Source organism: Cricetulus griseus (assembly GCF_003668045.3).
Source record: "Cricetulus griseus strain 17A/GY chromosome 1 unlocalized genomic scaffold, alternate assembly CriGri-PICRH-1.0 chr1_1, whole genome shotgun sequence".
NCBI lineage: Eukaryota > Metazoa > Chordata > Mammalia > Rodentia > Cricetidae > Cricetulus > Cricetulus griseus.
The window spans coordinates 139,580,806-139,599,786 of record NW_023276807.1 but is presented as its reverse complement, the minus strand read 5'-3'; the positions used below and the strand labels follow the sequence as shown (position 1 = coordinate 139,599,786).

Here is an 18,981-nt window from a genome sequence, read left to right as displayed (position 1 = left end):
TTGAGATACTGTTGGATTTCTTAACTTACAGTGATGCAGAGAATATTAGGGTTGGTGTGCTGGCTAGTTTTATGTCAACTTGACACAAAGCCACAGCCATCTAAAATGGGGACCTCAACTGAGAAAATGCCTGCATCAGGTCTGGCTGTAGAACGTCTTTGTAATTAGTGATTGTGGGGAGAAGGCCCAGCCCATTGTGGGTGATGCTGTCCCTTAGCTGGTGGTCATGAGTTCTATAAGACAGCACGCCAAGCAAGCCATGGTGAGCTGTTCTATGAAAGTGTGAGTAAAATAAACCCTTTCCTCCCAAGTCGCTTTTGGTATTGGTGTTTTATAACAGCAGCAGTAACCCTGACTAAGACAGTGGGATCAGACTCGAAAGGGGGAATGTTCCTCTGAACTAGAAGATTCCAAACGGAACCTTTTCTCAGAGCCCTGCAGGCTTCTGCACCATCGCAGGGCACGAGCCAGTCTGCATATGTGACTTGGAGTAGATCTGCCCTCCTTTCCCCTTATGTCAAGATGTATGGTGTGTGGTTCCTTTTTACAGAGGAAGCTTTTTTTTTTTTTTTTACTGGGGGAAAAATACAAAATTTGATATAGTCAAAAGCCCTCATTAACAATGAATCAAGTCCCTTGTGGCAATGTCTTTATGGACTTCATCAAGCAGCCAGCAAGAGGCCTGTCCTGACTCCAGCGCCCTCCTAGACTCCTTACAGCATCCTGCCTAGAGGTTTTGATAGATTCAAATGCAGCTTCCTCTCTCTGTCCTGTAGCCCGTGGTTTTTAACAAGTGACAAGTTGGCATGCACATCAAAAGTAAATATGTCTACCTGTTTTTATATTCACAGTGCACCAGAGAAGAAGTGTTTTCCCTCAACAAAGCCTTCGTCACAGTCTGTTTATGCTGTTCAGTCACTGGGCAGGCCCCTTTAGCATCATGTTTACGCCCTTGGACAGATACAGCGATAGGAATATGCAGATCAATAGACATCAGTACTGTGCATTAAAGGTATTTCCTCAGATCCCTGCTTTCCTTTTCACTATGTTAAGAGTCAGTTTGCTTTCTGTCTCTCCTTATGTGACATCCTGAACAGAAAAGGGTTTCTTCAGAGCAACAAGAGTGTTAGGGTGTAAGCCAGGCGTTGGTGGCGCATGCCTTTAATCCCAGCACTTGGGAGGCAGAGGAAGGTGAATCTCTGTGAGTTTGAGACCAGCCTGCTCTCCAGAGGGAGTGCCAGGATAGGCTCCAAAGCTACACAGAGAAACCCTGTCTCAAACCCCCCCCCCCAAAAAAAAAAAGTGTTAGGTTATGGATTTGTCTGCCACACAGGTAAGCTTTGTCTAGGTACCTAAAATACAGCACAGGAAGAGCTCATTGTTATCTTAAAGGATGGAGGATTCCCTCTAAGGAATACTTGTTGTTCGTACTTAAGTGTTCTTTCTTTTGGTCCTCTTGTCTTTAAAGTGCATAGTTAATTTAGTATGATGATTGGCTAACTTATAATAAATGCTTCACTTTTAAAAGTTACTGCTAAGATAGGAGTACAGCTCCCTGGCAGAATGCTTGCCTAGCATGTGTGAACCCTAGGTTTATCCCCAGAAGCAAAATTATTATTATGTATTTCCTTGTGAAAGATATTATGGCTATACACATGAGTAAAAAATACTTTGCATCTTCTCATTAAGCAGCAACATTTGGCTTCTTTAATGTTTTAAATATAATTCTAATATTATCGTTTGAAGGCTATGTCTGCTGTACTGTGCTGTGGCCCTGTTGCAGACAACGTGGGACTGTCATCAGATGGTTATTTATACAAATGGCTGGATAACATTTTGGACTCTCTGGATAAAAAGGTAATTCTAACAGTTCCTCCGAAGTTCCGTAATAAATTACCATTGCAGTATTTGCAGTTAATCTGTGGGCCTCTGAAATAAGTCTTCCTTAAGAACAGGTAGAATTATATTCATAAAAAACATAAGGGCTGTGGAAGTGGCTCTGTGATTGAAGCGCTTGCCAGGCAAGTGTAAGGACCGGAGTTCAGGTCCCTAGCACCCATGTAAATGCCAGGTTGGTGTGGCAGCCTACTCATAATTCCAGTGTTCAGAAAACAGCAGGGATTGCCAGAGCAAAATGGGCTAACTTTATTGATGAGCTCTGGGCACAGTCGAGAGCTTGCATCAGTGAATAAGCATATGATAAAAAATTAGGATATATCATCTAAGAAAGTTAGAATCCTTATTACTCACATGAATAATTTTAATCTCCCTTCCATAGTGTAAGATTAGTAAGATGTTATATGTATATCTTAATAGGATTCAGTCTCAGTAACTACAATATTAAAATAGGGTGCATTGCCCACCATGGAGAAGCTTGGCCTCCACTGTGTTGGTATCACTGTTTTGACCCCTTCTGAGTTAATTATTCTTTCCTGCCCTCCTCCTTCCCCATGCCTTGTGTTATGCAGTTGGCACACCACCTTCACTACATAAAGTGTGGTCCTCCCCCCCCCATTCCCCCCCCTCCCCGGCCTGAGTTATTGCAAATAATAATGAAACTTGGTAAGAAGTAAGAATCATTGAGAAGAACACCATTTTTTCTGAAAGCATGTAACAATTGTTCACATTCATCAGCTGCCTTGGGGCTCTGTTGGAAGAGAGAATCAAACTTAAAAAAGCCTTGCAGGAAAAAACAAACAAAAAACAAGGGACAGATAGACATGTGATTCCCCGAGCCCAACCCCCAGTGAGTAACTGGGAATTAGGTGAACCAAAGGAGATTAGCTGATGTGATGGTACGCAATAAATATATGCTGTATCCTCCAGCATACACTCTGTCTCCTGACGTCCCCCTCCCTGGTATTCCTGTCCTTTCCCCAGGTTCACCAGTTGGGCTGTGAAGCAGTTACATTGCTGCTAGAGCTGAACCCAGATCAGAGCAATCTCATGTACTGGGCTGTGGACCGATGCTACACTGGCTCCCGGAGAGTAGCGGCCGGCTGCTTCAAAGCCATCGCCAATGTGTTCCAGAACAGGTATCCCTTCCACACACCGCTGCTCGGGGTGCAGTAACGATTGTTTGTGTTTCTGTTTTCAAGAAGCTCTCTCAGAAATATTAAGAAAACTCTATTTTCTTTCCTCGAATAATAATGAAATTTAGCCAGTAAAGGATGACAACGTCTCTGAATCTGTTGTCTTGAAAAAAGGAAGTCACCTGTAGCCTTAGAATACACTCACAGCCCTGTCCTTTGTCTGCCATATCTGTTTGCTGGTGTGAACATTTCCGAACGTTGCTTTTCCTAACGTGATGTTTATCCTCAGGGATTATCAGTGTGACACGGTGATGCTCCTAAATCTGATACTGTTTAAAGCAGCCGACTCTTCTAGAAGCATCTATGAAGTTGCTATGCAACTCTTACAGGTTGGTGTGCAAACTGTGGTTAAAGTCTAACTTCACGAAGGATTTGGTGAAGTTGGTATTTTATTTTTACCGTTAATGCATAGTATTGGTGGTAAAGTATGGTACCAAGTTCTGATTATCAGTAGAAATATAAGCCAAGGACAATATTTCTATTTAAATCTTTAAATAATGTGAAGTAATCAGAACTTCCGTATAGAGGATTATATTAGTTTATGCAGACGTATTTTGATACTTAGGATTCACTAATTAGGACTGGTATATGGGAGTGGTCACTTCTATTTAACAGATGAGAATGGGTGGTTTGGGGTTTTTTGTTTTGTTTTGAGAACAATGTAAAGGGGTATTAATCCTTTATGGTATCCTTACTTCTCTTAGATTATCATTATTGTCCAGTTTTTAGCTATTTGATAATAAAACTAGATGGATTGATTTTTTTTTTTTTTTAAGGCCATAAATTGGGGTTGTGGTAGATGCTAATGTTTCTAAAGGCTCTGAAGTTGTACACATGCTGGACCAACTAAGGAATTACATCCAATTTCACGGTTTTTTGTTTTTGTTTTTTGTTTTTTTGAGACAGGGTTTCTCTGTGGCTTTGGAGGCTCTCCTGGAACTCACTCTGTAGACCAGGCTTGTCTCAAACTCACAGAGATCCACCTGCCTCTGCTTCCCAAGTGCTGGGATTAACGGCGTGTGCCACCGCCGCCTGGTGGCAATTTCATGTTTTTTAATGAAGAAGGTTGGGAAGCACTCTAGTGCTTCACATAGCATAAGCCAAGGGCAGTTTATAGTCCATCCAGTGGTTAACCAAGAGCTGTTTCCGAGGGCTTTTCCAATGTGCATATATTGTATGCAGTTGTATTTTTAGCTGGAAAAGTGACTTGCCTTTCTCCAGTCATTGCACAGTAAGTGGTTAAACCTACTTCAGACTGGACTGTGTGCCTGCATGAATGCAAATTGTTCTGAATGGTGGTCATCTTCTGCAGACATTCCAAGCACTGCAGACTAACACGGTGATACAAATGGCTATAGATTTAAACTGGAGTACTATCTAGGAGAGCTTTTTTTGTTTACGTTTATAGCTGAACTTTTCAGGCCCCATAAAGTATTAACTGAAGCTGACGGAATTACTTTCCTGTAGATCCTGGAACCGAAGATGTTTCGTTATGCTCACAAACTGGAGGTTCAGAGAACGGATGGAGTCCTCAGCCAGCTGTCCCCGTTGCCGCATCTGTATTCCGTTTCCTATTACCAGCTGTCTGAGGAACTAGCCAGGGCCTATCCAGAGCTCACCCTCGCCATATTCTCAGGTTGCCCAAGGAGATGCTTCCTTTCTTTTTTGCAATCAGTTCTCTCTCTCTCTCTCTCTCTCTCTCTCTCTCTCTCTCTCTCTCTCTCTCTCTGTGTGTGTGTGTGTGTGTGTGTGTGTGTGTGTGTGTGTGTGTGTGTGTGTGTGTACACAGAGGCTGATAGATAGAAGGTCTCTTCCTTAGTCACTGTTCACTGTATTTGTTTAGTTCGGGCCTCACTGATTTCCCTCGACAGGCTGGCTCCTCTCTCTGCCTTCTCAGCTTCAGGACAAAAGATGGTTCTACTGTACTCACCTCTTTACCTATGTTTGGGATCCACACTTGAATCCTGATGTTTACATGGCAAGCATGTTACTGGCTCAGCTTCTTTCCGGCTCTAAAAGTCTATCTTTAGAAAATTCAGAACATCGGAAATGTGAGGTTGAATCAAAAACATGTCTGAAAGAGAAGATTTTCCTTTAGTAAGAACTTAAATTCATCTATCTTGATATTTAAATAATCTGAGAACAGGGTCTTGCTTTTAGAAAAAAAGAAACAGAGGGCTGCATGTACAATTTAGGTTATCTGTTTTGTTTGCAAGGTGAACCTTAAAGGTTGATGGCTCCCTGGCTTCTTCATCACAGCCAGCTTGTCACCTTTCCACAGTGCTTTCTCTGAATACCTACATCACCTGTGCCATCCACGGTCGCATCCACTGTCCACCATTTCATGGTCTCTGCCCTCTTCTCGGGAGGCCTTAACTCTTATTAGTGACTTCCTGACAGGTTTCTGTCTGAAAGTTAACAGATTCTTGCTGGCTGTCAACTCTAATATCTGACATGAGGTCACCATGCCCTTGGTTCTTCAAAGCTGTGGATGTTAGCTGTCTTCTGTGGCTTTCAGTTCTATTCTGTCTTGATTTCCAGGCACTAGCTATTTCCTGGCTCTTCTCCTGGCTCCGTGGATTCTTTCTTTTCTGTCACTTTTAGTGGAGACTTGCCTTCTATTCTTGTTGATGTTCCCACACTTCAAGGGCATGACTCCATCTCCCTGAAGGAGGTCAGCCTTGACATGGCCCCAGTTCCTACACAAAAAGGATCTCTACATTCAGTTTCTTTTGAGTGTCAGAGCTTGTTTTTCATGCCAAAATGATAACAGTTTGTATACAAACAACACAAATACTCCCTGCAGAGTATCTTGAGACTTTATTCTTACTGTGGTCTTGCTAATTTCAAAGGTGCAGTTCAGAAGTATCAAGAGTAAAATAGATATCTAGAACTCTGTTATCTTGCAGAATTGAAACTGACCCTTAAACAGGATTGCTCCCCCCACCCCCTACCCCCGTTTTTCTGCCCTTCATCCCCTCATAACCACCATTTGTACCACCTTGTGGTTTTATGAATTTGGCTACTCTGGATAGATAAATGGAATCGTATAGTAGTTTATGTATGTGGCTAGGTTATTTCACTTAGCACAGTGTCTTCTGGATTCCTTCTTATAGTGTGGAATGAGTTTTCCTTCTCTTTTATGGCTCTGTAGAATCCCAGTGTCTGCATCACAGTTTGTTGACCCATTCTTTCATCTGTCAGTCATTTAACTTGCTTTGTTGTTGTTGTTGTTTTGGTTTGGTTTGGTTTTTGGTTTTTCCGAGACAGGGTTTCTCTGTATTGTTATGGTATGGATGTGCAAGTATCACTTTGAGTTTCTGGTTTGACTTGTTTAAGATATAGACTCAATAGTTGGATTGCTTGAATGGTAGAGTAGTTCTCTTTAATTTTTTGAGGAGCCACCATCAAGTATTTACCATCTTCTAATCTTACCAAACATATGGGAACATTTAAACGGCACTCTGTTTAAAAAGAAACTATGACTGACCATTTGCAATCCAGGTACTCCAGAGGTACATACAGAAAAACTATCAGAAAATAAAAGAGCTAGATGCTTTGTGTTAGATGGTTTTTGTTTTTATTATGTCAGTGAGGAGATATCCATTATATGAAAGATGGCATCACCGGGAAATGAGTGTCATGGGTCTGTCTTCATATTGGCTAAGAAGCCCATGGGATAATGTTGGGTCTCCCCTTTGATGTGCCCCAAACCAGAGATCAGCCAGCGGATCCAGACGGCTCACCCAGCAGGGCGGCAGGCCATGCTTCATTATCTCCTGCCCTGGATGAACAACATCGAGCTCGTTGATTTCAAACCTCTGCCCTCGGGAAGGCGGCAGGATGAAGATGAGGATGACTCACTGAAAGACAGAGAACTCATGGTGACGAGCCGGCGCTGGTTACGGGGAGAAGGCTGGGGATCCCCACAGGCCACCGCCATGGTGTTGAACAATCTCATGTACATGACAGCAAAGGTATGGGGTTTGTACTTGTCCTGGCTGCACAGTTGGGGGTCAGGAGGAAGAAATGTGGTTAGAAATTGATGCTAAGATGGCCCCGGGACAGACAGACAAAACCTATAGTATAAACTCCATTTATCCTTTAATTCTACCAGAGATGAGTGGTGATACTGGTGTTTAATTTCCCTAAAAGAAATAATCATTCCTTTAATGTTTGGGAAGGATGACCCTTTCCTGATGCTTCGTAGAATGACAAGTTTGGTTTTTACTAAACAGGCCTTTCTGAAGTGTCTCTTGTGTATGCCACTTTTAGTATGGTGACGAGCTTGCCTGGTCAGAGGTGGAGAATGTGTGGACCACACTTGCAGACGGCTGGCCAAAGAACCTGAAAATTATTTTGCACTTTTTGATCAGCATTTGCGGGGTGAACAGTGAGCCAAGCCTTTTGCCTTACGTATGTATTATTCAAGTCCGCTTATCTTTCTTTCAAAACTACACATTTACTGGATGTCTGTCACAGTATGGGCTGATTGCCCCACTGGGGCAACGGAGAGTGGCGTGAGAACAGTCAGGAACGGTGTACAGACTTAGTTAGTCATTGACTCATTCAGTCACTGCCACTGTGTGCTGATCCTGGCCAGGTACACTGGCAACTTCTGGCATTCCAATTCAAGGATAAGACAGGTTTTATTCTTTGAAATCACAGCTAGAATCATCAGCAACTTATCAAGTGCGGCTGTGATAAGGGCTGCAAAGGAAAGCTATAGGATGCTGAGAATGACTCTCTGAAAAACCTCAGATAAAGGCTAATGCTGGAGAGGAGGCTGGGAGTGATGTAGAGCCATCAACTGAGGTTTTCCTAGGCTGCAGCTGGCACTTCGATGAGAGCACTCAGGGCCCATGTCTTCTGGAAGGAAGGGAAAGTTTGAGGATAGATGACAAAGCCAGAGATAGGATGTTCTTTCCTGCTACGGAGGGAAGGGAACACTTAAATTCATCCAAGTTGAGACTGGAGAGATGGTTCAGTGGTTAAGAGGACCCAGGTTCAATTCCCAGCACCCACATGGAGGCTCACAACTGTCTGTAACTCCATTTTCAGGGACTGTAATGCTCTCTTCTGGCCTCCAGTGCACCAGCCACACACACTGCACACAGTCATGCATGCAGGCAACGCATACATGCTAAATGTAAAGTAAAATTCATATTAAAAAATTCCATCCTCATTAACAAAACAGTAGGAATAATGAGGGCTAGAGTGGATGTCCAGGTGTACACACAGGTCTGTGGGCAGGTGCATCTCCCCCAAGTATGCCCCACAAAGGGCCAGTTCTTGAGGTTGCCATCAACGTTCTTTTTGTTTGTTTGTTTGTTTGTTTGTTTTTCGAGACAGGGTTTCTCTGTGTAGCTTTGGAGCCTATCCTGGCACTCACTCTGGAGACCAGGCTGGCCTCAAGCTCACAGAGATCCGCCTGCCTCTGCCTCCCTAGTGCTGGGATTAAAGCCATGCACCACCAATGCTCGGCATGTGTAGCCCAGGCTGGGCTGGAACTCGTGATCCTCCTGCCTCTGCCACCTTCAACAAATCCTACTGGCATGTGCCACCACAACTGGCACCATCAACATTCTTATAGACCCTTCGTATACAGACTGTGGGGTGGTATGGATGACGTAAGTGGTGGAGAGATGTTCACTCCCGCTCAGGAGGCAGAGTCATTTCTGCCTCCACTTGTTGGCTGCTAAAGATGACTCCACTGTTAGGCTTAGTGGCCAGTAGGAGGGAAACCGAGTGAAAGTTAGATGCTTGGCACAAAGGCTGGATGAGTAGTAGTCACAGGGCAATCCTACCCTCCTGGCAGCCCAAGGCTTTGTCTGTTAACAAAGAAGTCTTTCCCGAAAAGCACCCCACCCCTTGCCTGTCCTCTTTGTACTTATTTATCTTCCACAAAGAGTTCAGCTTTGATTTAAAAAAAAAAAAAAATCTGTCTCAGTGGGGACTGGACAGATGGCTCAGTGATAAGAGCGCTGATTACTCTTGCAGAGGACCAAGTTCAGTTCCTCGTGCCAGCATGGTAGTGCACAACCAACTCCAAGAGACCTGATGGCCTCTTCTGGCCTCCTCATGGTTCGGTGCACACACATAAAAACAAACGAGCTGGGCATTGGTGGTGCACGCCTTTAATTGCAGCACTCCGGAGGCAGAGGCAGGCGGATCTCTGTGAGTTTGAGGCCAGCCTGGTCTTCAGAGTGAGTACCAGGATAGGCTCCAAAGCTACACAGAGAAACCCTGTCTCAAAAAAAAAAACAACAACAACAACAAAACAACGAAAAACAAAAAAAAAAAAAAAAAAACCCACAAACAAATGAATGGATCTAAAATGCCTGCCTCTAGACAAAGCCATGAGATTAGATTTTCTTTTTTTCTCCTCAACACCTCCTCCTGGGCAGGTGAAGAAAGTCATCGTTTATCTGGGCAGAGACAAAACGATGCAGCTGCTAGAAGAGCTGGTGGGCGAGCTTCAGCTCACAGACCCTGTCAGCTCGGGCGTCACGCACATGGATAACCCACCCTATTACCGCATCACCTCCAGCTGCAAAATCCCTTCAGTCACCTCAGGTGAGTGGCACCCACTGCCTCCATGGGAAGCAATGCCCTGCCGGCGTGTTCTTCAAGGGAATCTGTGTCTAAGTTTCATTATCGATAAAACAAAATCAAATAGGAGGCTTGGACAGTCATTGGTTTGAGATTTAGGAAGTCTTGTATGAGTAAAGAAATTGAACAGTGGAAGGGTTCTTACTGTTGCAGAGGGAAATGGCATTTTTGTACTTTTTCAGGAATGGAGGATAAGTTCCTATACAGCAATTTTTGTTTGTTTGTTTTTCGAGACAGGGTTTCTCTGTGTAGCTTTGGAGCCTATTCTGGCACTTGCTCACAGAGATCCATCCACCTGCCTCTACCCCCCAAGTGCTTGGATTAAAGGCGAGCACCACCAACGCCCAGCCTGTTTTGCTTTTTTAATTCTTTGTTTTGAATATATTTTTAATGAGTCACAGTGTTCAATTCAGAAAAATGCTTACTTGCTGAAATTATTTGTGTGATTCCATGCTGTAATTATTTGGATGTGTATTGTACATTGTAGCCAGTCAAGTGAGTAAAAGTACTGTTTGTTATAAATAGACATAGTCAGATATATTTGTAAAGCACAGATTGATTCTATGATTTGTGAATAATGCTGTATGGAGTCATTCAAGCAAGCTAACACAGCCTCAAGAACTTGGCAAATAGCTGCTGCATTTATCTAATTATTCTTTATCAAGAAGAAAAAGGGAGTCAGATATCAAGGTAAGGACCTGAAAGATCAGAGAAGCAGGGAGCAGCCACCAGGGACTTCCTATCTCTTCTGTTCCTCCTTCCAAAAGGGCTGAGATCCTATGTTAGCCCCACCTTACTACTTCCTGTCTCCTATCTGCCCTCTGACTCCAGGCAAGCTTTATTGTCAGAATATGATCAAAATACTACACAACAAATAGCACCAATTTGAGTTGAAGCAGTTGCGTTCTACATGAATAAGGCTATTTGTTAGTGAAGATTCTGTAAAGCTGCCACCCAGTGTATATATATTACATGCTGGCACTATGTCAATAGCACCTCATGGTTGAACATATTTTAACTTCTGTCTTTATACTTTTATTTTTCTCTGTATACTCTTTTGGTTTTCATCTTTTGGTCCCACATTCTATTGAAAATGTCCCTTCACTTCTAGTTTTTTCATGTATACAAACAAGCGCTTAATCTCAAAATGTTTTGTTAGTGACCTGCTAACCATGTTTTGAGGCTGAACTTTGTTTTCCTGTATCTGATGAGTTAGGAAGTCCCCATTTTCTTCCTATTGCTGTGGGCTCTGACTTGTAGCAAGGCTTTCATTGAGAGCCTTGACTCTAGGTCTGCCTTTAGCCAGGTGTCTCGTCCAGCGTCTGTGAATGTAGAGGAGCATTGTCAGGGCTGTTGTTGGGTGGACCTCTTGCTGGTGTCTCTCTCAACGTGTGGTGCCAGAAAGAGTTCCAGTCACCTCCTGAGAGAAAGGATGTGGGTTGCCAGTGGCTTTGAGGGCTACAGGGTGGGAGGTGCAGTTCCAAAATCTAGTATGAACTTTCTTACCCTTTCTCAACTGTGATTGGTGTGCCCCAGTCAACTCTTTTGATTTACTCTGTTGTGGGTAAAGATAGCCACCAGCTACAACTGATGTGAAGTTGCATTTTGGAGAATGACTACCTCTTAAAAGAGATTTTCCAGAAAATTCTGGTTTTGCACTGTTTTGACAACAGTGTGGAAGCCTCTTGGTTTCTCCCACTACCTGTCTTTATAACAATTATTTCTTACCCACTTATTTTCTTTTTTGTATTGTCTTTATTGTGTTAGTAAGGGCACGTGTGTGCCACAGTGTTCATTTGGAGGCCAGAGGACAGCTTGCTGGAATTGATTTTTCTCCTTCCACCACGTGGGTCTGTGGGGACAAACTCAGGTCATCAGGCTGGGTAGCAAGTGCTTTAATCCACTGAGCCATCCCTCCCACACCCTCCAACCCGGTCTGTTTTCTCACAGTCAAGAGTATGGTGGTCACTGTGAGCATCATATTCCCCTTGCTTTCATGTCTGTGGCAAATTGATCAAAACATTTATTGTTCTCTTAGGCTGACAGATACTCTTTTATCTTTGATGACAGGAACTACTTCCAGTAGCAATACAATGGTAGCTCCCACAGATGGCAACGCTGACAGTAAGGCCCTAAAGGAGAACTTTGAAGAGAGGTAAGTACTTCCACTTCCGTCTCAGAGAATGTGGTAATTTCTACTGGAGGGAGGGGGTTGCATAATTCTTCATGGTAATGTCCCAGTGACATGTACTTTCCACACTTGAATATTTTCACATTGACTCCTCAGTGCCCTAGGCTTTTTGATATGCTCTGATGATAAGGGTGAGCTGTGATAAGTTACTATATCCAGAGACTTGCCCAAGTGAGTATTTATTCTGCCTGTTTCTGTACATAGCTCTCACTGGGATCCCTGCCCAATGGGCTGCTTAGAGAGGAATAATTAAGAGCTTCAGCTTTGGAATTTTAAGGCAGAAATTGGTGTGTGCCTAGTGGTGATATTTTGTATAAGGTGCTTACTTTACACATAGAAAGTAAGACATAAAGGGAGTCAAGAGATGGCTTGATGCATAAAGTACTTGCCACACAAGCATGAGGATTACGGTAGAGATTCTCAGCAGGCCCATAAAGACCAAGCAGCTATGGCAGCCTACCAGTAATGCTAGCTCTCAGCAAGGGGAGGTAGAAAAGGAATCCCTAAGACTAGTCATGTGGGCAAGGTCTTAGGCAGTAAAGAAAGTGGAGAGCCATTGAGGAAGACAGCCAAAGCAAGGTGGACCCCCACACATGCACACATGTGCACTCGCAAGTCACACACACACGCACGCACGCACGCACGCACGCACGCACGCACGCACGCCTGTACCAGGCCTTTTCTTTTGGGCTACCAACCAGCTCCCAAACCATGACACAGAGACTTATTAACGTTAGGCATGCTTCTAGCTAGCTCTTTTAACTTAAATTAGCCTGCTTATCTACCCTTTGCCTTGGAGCTTTCTACCTTTCTTACTTGTGTATATCTTACTTTCGCTGCTTCTCTATGTTGGTTGGCTGGTGGTGTCTCCCTCGTTCTCTCCCCCCCTCCTCCCCCTCCTCCTGCTCCTTTTCCTTTTTCCCCTCCTCTCCCTCCTCCTCCTCTTGTTCCTTCTCCAGCGTAGGTTTCTCCTGCCTGGTAACCTCACCTGTTCTTTCTCTGCCTAGTTATTGGCTGTTCAGCTCGTTATTAAACCAATCAGGTGCCTTAGGCAGGCAAAGTGAAACAGATGCAATTTATCTTTACATAATTAAACACACATCCCTACATCATTAAATAAATGCAATAGAAACAAAAGTAACACACCTTTACACAGTTAAAGTAATATTCTACATCATAAACAAATGTAACACATCTTTGCCTAGTTAAAATAATATTCCACAACAGTGAATGAGAAAGTGGAAATGTCACTTCAGTGTGGTCTGTGCATGACTCCCATGGTCTTTCCCACAGCTATGTGCACCTGGACATCTACAGTGGACTGAACAGTCATTTAAACCGGCAACATCACAGACTGGAGTCTCGATACAGTAGCAGCTCCGGAGGGTCTTATGAAGAGGAAAAAAGTAATGAACTCTCAATGCTCCTTAGATACATGGTGACATGTATTGTTAACTATGTTAATGTTAATGAGTTTGCTTTTCCATGGAATTGTTTTAAAGTGCTGTATTAATTGCCACTAGTTCTAATGTGATCTGAGGGTTCTTTATTTTAAGGAATTAATTTATTAAGGCATAGTAAGTTGGGAGTTTTTTGGTTTTTGGTTTTTTTTAGGTATTGTAGCATTGTTAAAGAATTCATTCTCAAAAAGTGTCAGAGAGCCAGGTGGTTGTAGCGCATGCCTTTAATCCCAGAACATGGGAGTCAGAGACAGGCTGATCTCTGAGTTCGAGACCAGCCTGGTCTATAGAGCAAGTTCCAGGACAGCCAGGGCTACACAGAGAAACCATGTCTCAAGAAAAAAAGAAGGAAGAAGAAGTGTTAGAGAGCAGACATTGGATGGGTCTGGCTGTCATTCTCTAAACAGATTTGTTTCTTAATGGATAACATTTTGCTGAGAAGTTGTCTCTTCTACTTCCAAAGTGATCAATCCTAACCAAGTAGCAATGCTGCATGAAGGAAGGGTAGAATAGAAACACATGCATTGTAACTAGATTTGAATCCTGGAGGATCTGGTCCAATCTCCTCGCTTTGTGCATCATGGAACTGAGGTCCAGAGAGGTTAAGTGACTTATCCATGTCACACAGAATTCATTTTTTCCGGGTGTTGTTTGCTCTGCAGCCTGCAGCCCCGTGTGGTAGAGCAGATTTCTTTCAGAGGTGGGTTTGTGTCAGCCCAGTCTCAAAAAACTTAGAACCAGATAACTTACCAGAAGATCCTTGTTTCGAGGCAGCTTTATTTATGATACGGTCTCCTGCTTTGGCCTTCAATTGGGGGGACCTAGGGACATGTCAGTGTAGGTTTGCTTTACTATAAAGTATAAAGGACAGAGCCTCAATATATCAGTCTCTCAACCTTCCTCCCCCCAATTTTATAATATTGGTACCTAGGCCTGCCTAGGAAATATGTGTCAAGATAGTGGGAAATGACCTTGGATCCCTTTCCGATGCTGTGAATAGTGGGTGTCTTACTAGAGCTTGCTTATATGGCAGACATTAGATGGTGCAGAAAATGAGATCATTTTATCTTGATAGGTGACTCAATGCCACTTTATTCTAATTGGCGCCTGAAAGTGATGGAGCATAACCAAGGAGAGCCACTGCCCTTCCCACCAGCTGGAGGCTGCTGGTCGCCACTGGTGGATTACGTGCCTGAAACGTCATCACCTGGATTACCTCTTCACAGGTGGACTAGAGCGTCATTCCTATTCCATATGAGCCACGTTGCAGCTGAGCCCTTTCAGCTTCCTAGATACTCTGACAGCACAGCGTAGGAGTGGTCCACCTTGTTGAGATGCTGCATCAAAATTAGCCCGGTCTGTTGAGATACTAAGAGATTCAAAAAACTTATTCTGAGCACACAAAGTTAACATTACTGAACGGTTCTCCTGCTGCTCTTCTGGGTGTCTGGCATAGTTACTTGACCTTTCTACGACCCAGTTACCACATCTGAGAGAAAAAAAAAGTGACTTCTTTGTGGCTAACCCTGCTTTTGGAATTCAATTAACCTGAATTCTACTGAGTAAAAATCACAGCAAAGCAATTACTACATTCTTTCAGAGCTCATCAATGCACCAAACACATACCGAACACTTACTGGGGCAAGTGGTGTATGTGGTAGGTCTGACATTTCAAGATAAGGAGATGCAGCCCTTGACTGCAAGGAACTGCAAGCCCTGTGTTTTGTGCTAAATCGATCACTGGAATGGTTTCTTTTACTGCATTTGCTTTTCTTCTTTTTACCCTCTAGAAAAGTGTTTTTCCATAGAATACTCGAGGCTTGGAGGAATGTGTGCAGGAGTGTTCTCTAGGTCACTTCCTCTTGGGGAAGCTGCTAACAGTGTTCTTGCTGTCACAGGTGTAACATAGCGGTGATCCTGCTGACAGACCTGATCATTGACCACAGTGTCAAGGTGGAGTGGGGAAGCTACCTCCATCTTCTTCTTCATGCAATTTTTATAGGTAACAAGTTCTCATTCCTCCACTTTTGTTTCCAGGGTTTGTTCTTTGTAGAACCGCTTAAATCAGTGGTTCTCAACCTGTGGGTCACGACCCCCTTGGAGAGGGGTCAAACAACCCTTTCACAGGGGTTGCATATAAGATATCCTGCATATCAGATATTTACATTACGATTCATAACACTAGCAAAATTGCAGTTATGAAATTGCGGTAATGAAACAATTTTTGGGTTGGGGCATCCCTGCAACATGAGGAACTATAGTAAAGGGTCACAGCATTAGGGAGGTTAGGGACCACTGCATTTGATACTTCTGTTTCTTGTGTTTGAATGCTACTTCCATGAGACTTGGAATTTTCTCTCTTCGGTGGAGAGCTTCTCTTAGCCTGACCACAGGCATGTCTGTTGCCTTCTACTTGGGATCAAACCAAGCATGTTACCTACCTCTCAGCTTCTCCTCCAGCCCAGATTATCCCTATTCTTGGGCCTATTCCATGCCTCTTTGTACCGGCTACACAAACACACATACATTCTATCCCTCCCTGCAAGGGGGAGGTTCTACTGTTACAACAGTAAAATTAGTTTACAGTAGAGATTGGAGTCTTTCAGAATGAATAGAGAATGTGAATGCATCCTAACTGTTGAAAGTATCTGACTATTGCTTGGTCTGATGACAGCTGAGGCTGCATGTGCCCTTGGTAGCAGGTGTGAACTTTTCCACATCTATAACTCCTCTGTGTTTTGAACATTGGCTTTCTGAAATGTGTCAAGGTATACGTCTTCTGATGATGCTTTCCTATGATGAACACGTACATACAGTGTTTGCCCCTACCTAATTCCCATGGCACGTAGACATTTACTTTGTCTTGCATGCCGGACAAAATAGAATGACTGCCTTCTTTGTTAAAAGAATTCATGGATATCTGGTGTTACATAGCAGAGTCATAATTTCTAAGGGGTTGTGAAGTTTTTGGCATGAAATCAAGTGAAAAGTTGCCTTGAGAGCCAGGCAGAGGCAGGCAGATCTCAGTGAGTTCCAAGCCAGCCAGAGCTACATAGTGAGTCCCTGTGTCAAATCAAACAAACAAACAAAAGTATCACCCTGATTCTCCCTAGGCATTTATACAGTGGGACAGAAAGGCATTATAAATGTGTGGGGAAACTTAAGACCAATTTAAAAATAAGCTGTGTAATACACAATATCCCATGAAATCTCTTGCATACAGAGAACACTTGTATTCCTGGGCTGTGGATACCTGGGCTGATCCCACCACAGTTTGCACACTCTCTGGGTGTGCCCTGGGTCGAAACCAACATATACAGATGTTTTTCCTTGTCAGGCATTAATCCCTGATAAGTACTGTAAACTCTCCTGAGATAGTAATTCCATTCTATTTTTAGTACTCAGATTTGATTTGGAGTCTCTAGTGTGAGGTTACATGCTCACAATACACCATTGCACATTAGGAACTTCAGTGCCCTGCCATTGGGACCATATCCTCGTAAGAGTTTTTTGGCAAGCACACCATCCTCCTCACTGACAATGCTTTTCTCCTGTCCTTTCCAGGGTTTGACCACTGCCACCCTGAGGTGTACGAGCATTGCAAACGCCTGCTTCTGCACTTACTAATAGTGATGGGACCCAACAGTAACATCCGAACTGTTGCTTCTGTCCTTCTCAGGAACAAGGAGTTCAATGAGCCCAGGGTGTTGACAGTCAGACAAACTGCACACTCAGAGTACACTTTCACAGGTACCGAGTTCAAAGCCACAGGCACTCAAGTAGCAACACACTCTGTTCAGTTGGAATACTGCAGTAGTGAAAATCAGCCGAGGAAAAATTGAAACGTAAACGTTTAAAATGCAGTTGCAGCATTTTAAGTCACATCTATGTCGTTCATAATCAATCAAAGACTGCATTAAAACAAATGGTTGAGTCCCTGCTAAGGCTCTCTAGCAAGCAGATTTTAGGTTGGGATATATAAGTTGAAGAAGAAATGAAGAGTGAGTAATTTATTGAGGACCAGTTTTGTTTTTTGTTTTTTCTTTAATGATGTGTGAGATTCCTTCTCAAAATTTCTAAAAGTTGACTGACATTTAAAAATCTTCTAGCCCCTTAATTATCTTTGCTGTAATTAAGGTGGTCCATATTTTGAATTAAGGAGGCCAAAATTAATGGGACTTTTATGGTAAAACTTAAAAAGTAAACATAGTCAGACAGTAGTGGGCATGCCTTTAATCCCAGCAGTCAGGAGGCAGAAGCAGGCAGGTCTCTGAGTTCGAGTCCAGCCTGGTCTACAGAGCAAGTTTTAGGAAATCCAGAGCTACGCAGAGAAACACTGTTTTGTTTTGATTTTTGTTGTTGTTGTTGTTTGTTTGTTTTTTTGAGGGGGGGGAGTAAAAATAGAATAAAACTTCCTGGGGTTTGCATAAAAAAACACTTTCATATGTATCCTTTTGGCATGTTGTAAGGGTTTGACTTTGAACAGTGTTTATTTAATGATTGACTTACTGTATATATTAGATAGAAATTAAAACAAATTCTTAAAGTAAAATGAAGCCAAGATTATAGAGCTCTTTCCACATGAAATTAAAAACTAGTTCACATTGTAGAAGTGTAACTTGTAATAAGGTAAATAAAACAGTCGAATTGCTAGGAATTTGCCACTGTCAGTGAGTGTTCTTCGGCAGATGGCAGCAGAGGACCACTTGGTAAATGCAGCTGAGATTCAGCGACAGGCTGTAAACACAGTGCTCACCTCCAGAGCATTTGCTGTAGTTGTGCTTGTGAGGATGGACAGGAGATGAACCTTGTCCACTAGCCTGCCCCATGGCCTCATATATCCCGTGCCGCCTATGAGTAGCAATGTCTAGGGTAGTTGTGAACTATTCCGTAAGTCCTGGGGTGCATGTATATTCATGGTGGCCTTTCTCTTTCAGCAGGCATTAACGATTTTATACCTGATTACCAGCCCTCCCCTATGACTGACTCAGGGCTTAGCTCAAGTTCTACCTCCTCTAGTATCAGCTTAGGAAACAACAGTGCTGCCATTTCTCACCTCCACGCCACCCTCCTCAGCGAGGTGGACCTCTCAGTGGAGCAGGATGGAAAAGTCAAAACCCTCATGGAGTTCATTACCTCAAGGTAACCCTGCGGCTCTTGCCATCTCAGCACCATGTGTTTTGAACTAGTCTCATGTGGGCCAAATTTAGATTTGGATTTTTTTGAAATCCCATACTTTAAAACACACACCATTTGCATTAGGCAATCTTTTGAAAACTACAACCAGACCATTCTTTCAATTGCCTGCTGGCATATTGAGATATGTGAATCATAAATGGCTTACTAAATGCCCTCATATACTATTATCTGGAGGTGTAACACTCTAATCAGCCAACCGTCAAATGGCTTTTTTATGGTCTGCTGTTTGTATACTCTTCGAGATAAGTAGATGGGAGAAAAGATGTGATGTCCCATAGTGTAAATCAAACTACGGGCTTCAAGGATCAAGGATGCAGGAGTTTGGCAGTGGTAGATTTATATATATCAAGCTGAAGAGTTGACTCAGCAGTTAAGAGCAGTTGTTCTTACAGAGGACCCAGGTTTCATTCCCAGCACCTACACGGTG

General features: G+C 43.1%; 1 protein-coding gene across 12 annotated transcripts in view; it reads left to right on the top strand.

The window, feature by feature from the left end:
- The window catches only part of Fryl (FRY like transcription coactivator), a 229,268-nt gene that overhangs the window by 168,087 nt on the left and 42,200 nt on the right, over positions 1–18,981 (top strand). For 9 of the 12 annotated variants that reach the window (XM_035453360.1, XM_035453362.1, XM_027390865.2 and 6 more), the window contains 14 exons: positions 852–1,012; positions 1,747–1,857; positions 2,881–3,035; positions 3,322–3,421; positions 4,560–4,728; positions 6,810–7,069; positions 7,368–7,508; positions 9,500–9,668; positions 11,775–11,859; positions 13,189–13,301; positions 14,431–14,581; positions 15,254–15,357; positions 16,920–17,105; positions 18,293–18,497. In XM_035453360.1, the coding sequence (XP_035309251.1) occupies positions 852–1,012; positions 1,747–1,857; positions 2,881–3,035; positions 3,322–3,421; positions 4,560–4,728; positions 6,810–7,069; positions 7,368–7,508; positions 9,500–9,668; positions 11,775–11,859; positions 13,189–13,301; positions 14,431–14,581; positions 15,254–15,357; positions 16,920–17,105; positions 18,293–18,497 (2,110 nt within the window). The remainder of the gene's footprint in view (positions 1–851; positions 1,013–1,746; positions 1,858–2,880; positions 3,036–3,321; positions 3,422–4,559; positions 4,729–6,809; positions 7,070–7,367; positions 7,509–9,499; positions 9,669–11,774; positions 11,860–13,188; positions 13,302–14,430; positions 14,582–15,253; positions 15,358–16,919; positions 17,106–18,292; positions 18,498–18,981) is intronic. The other 3 variants (XM_035453368.1, XM_035453361.1, XM_035453359.1) reach the window with 1 other exon arrangement.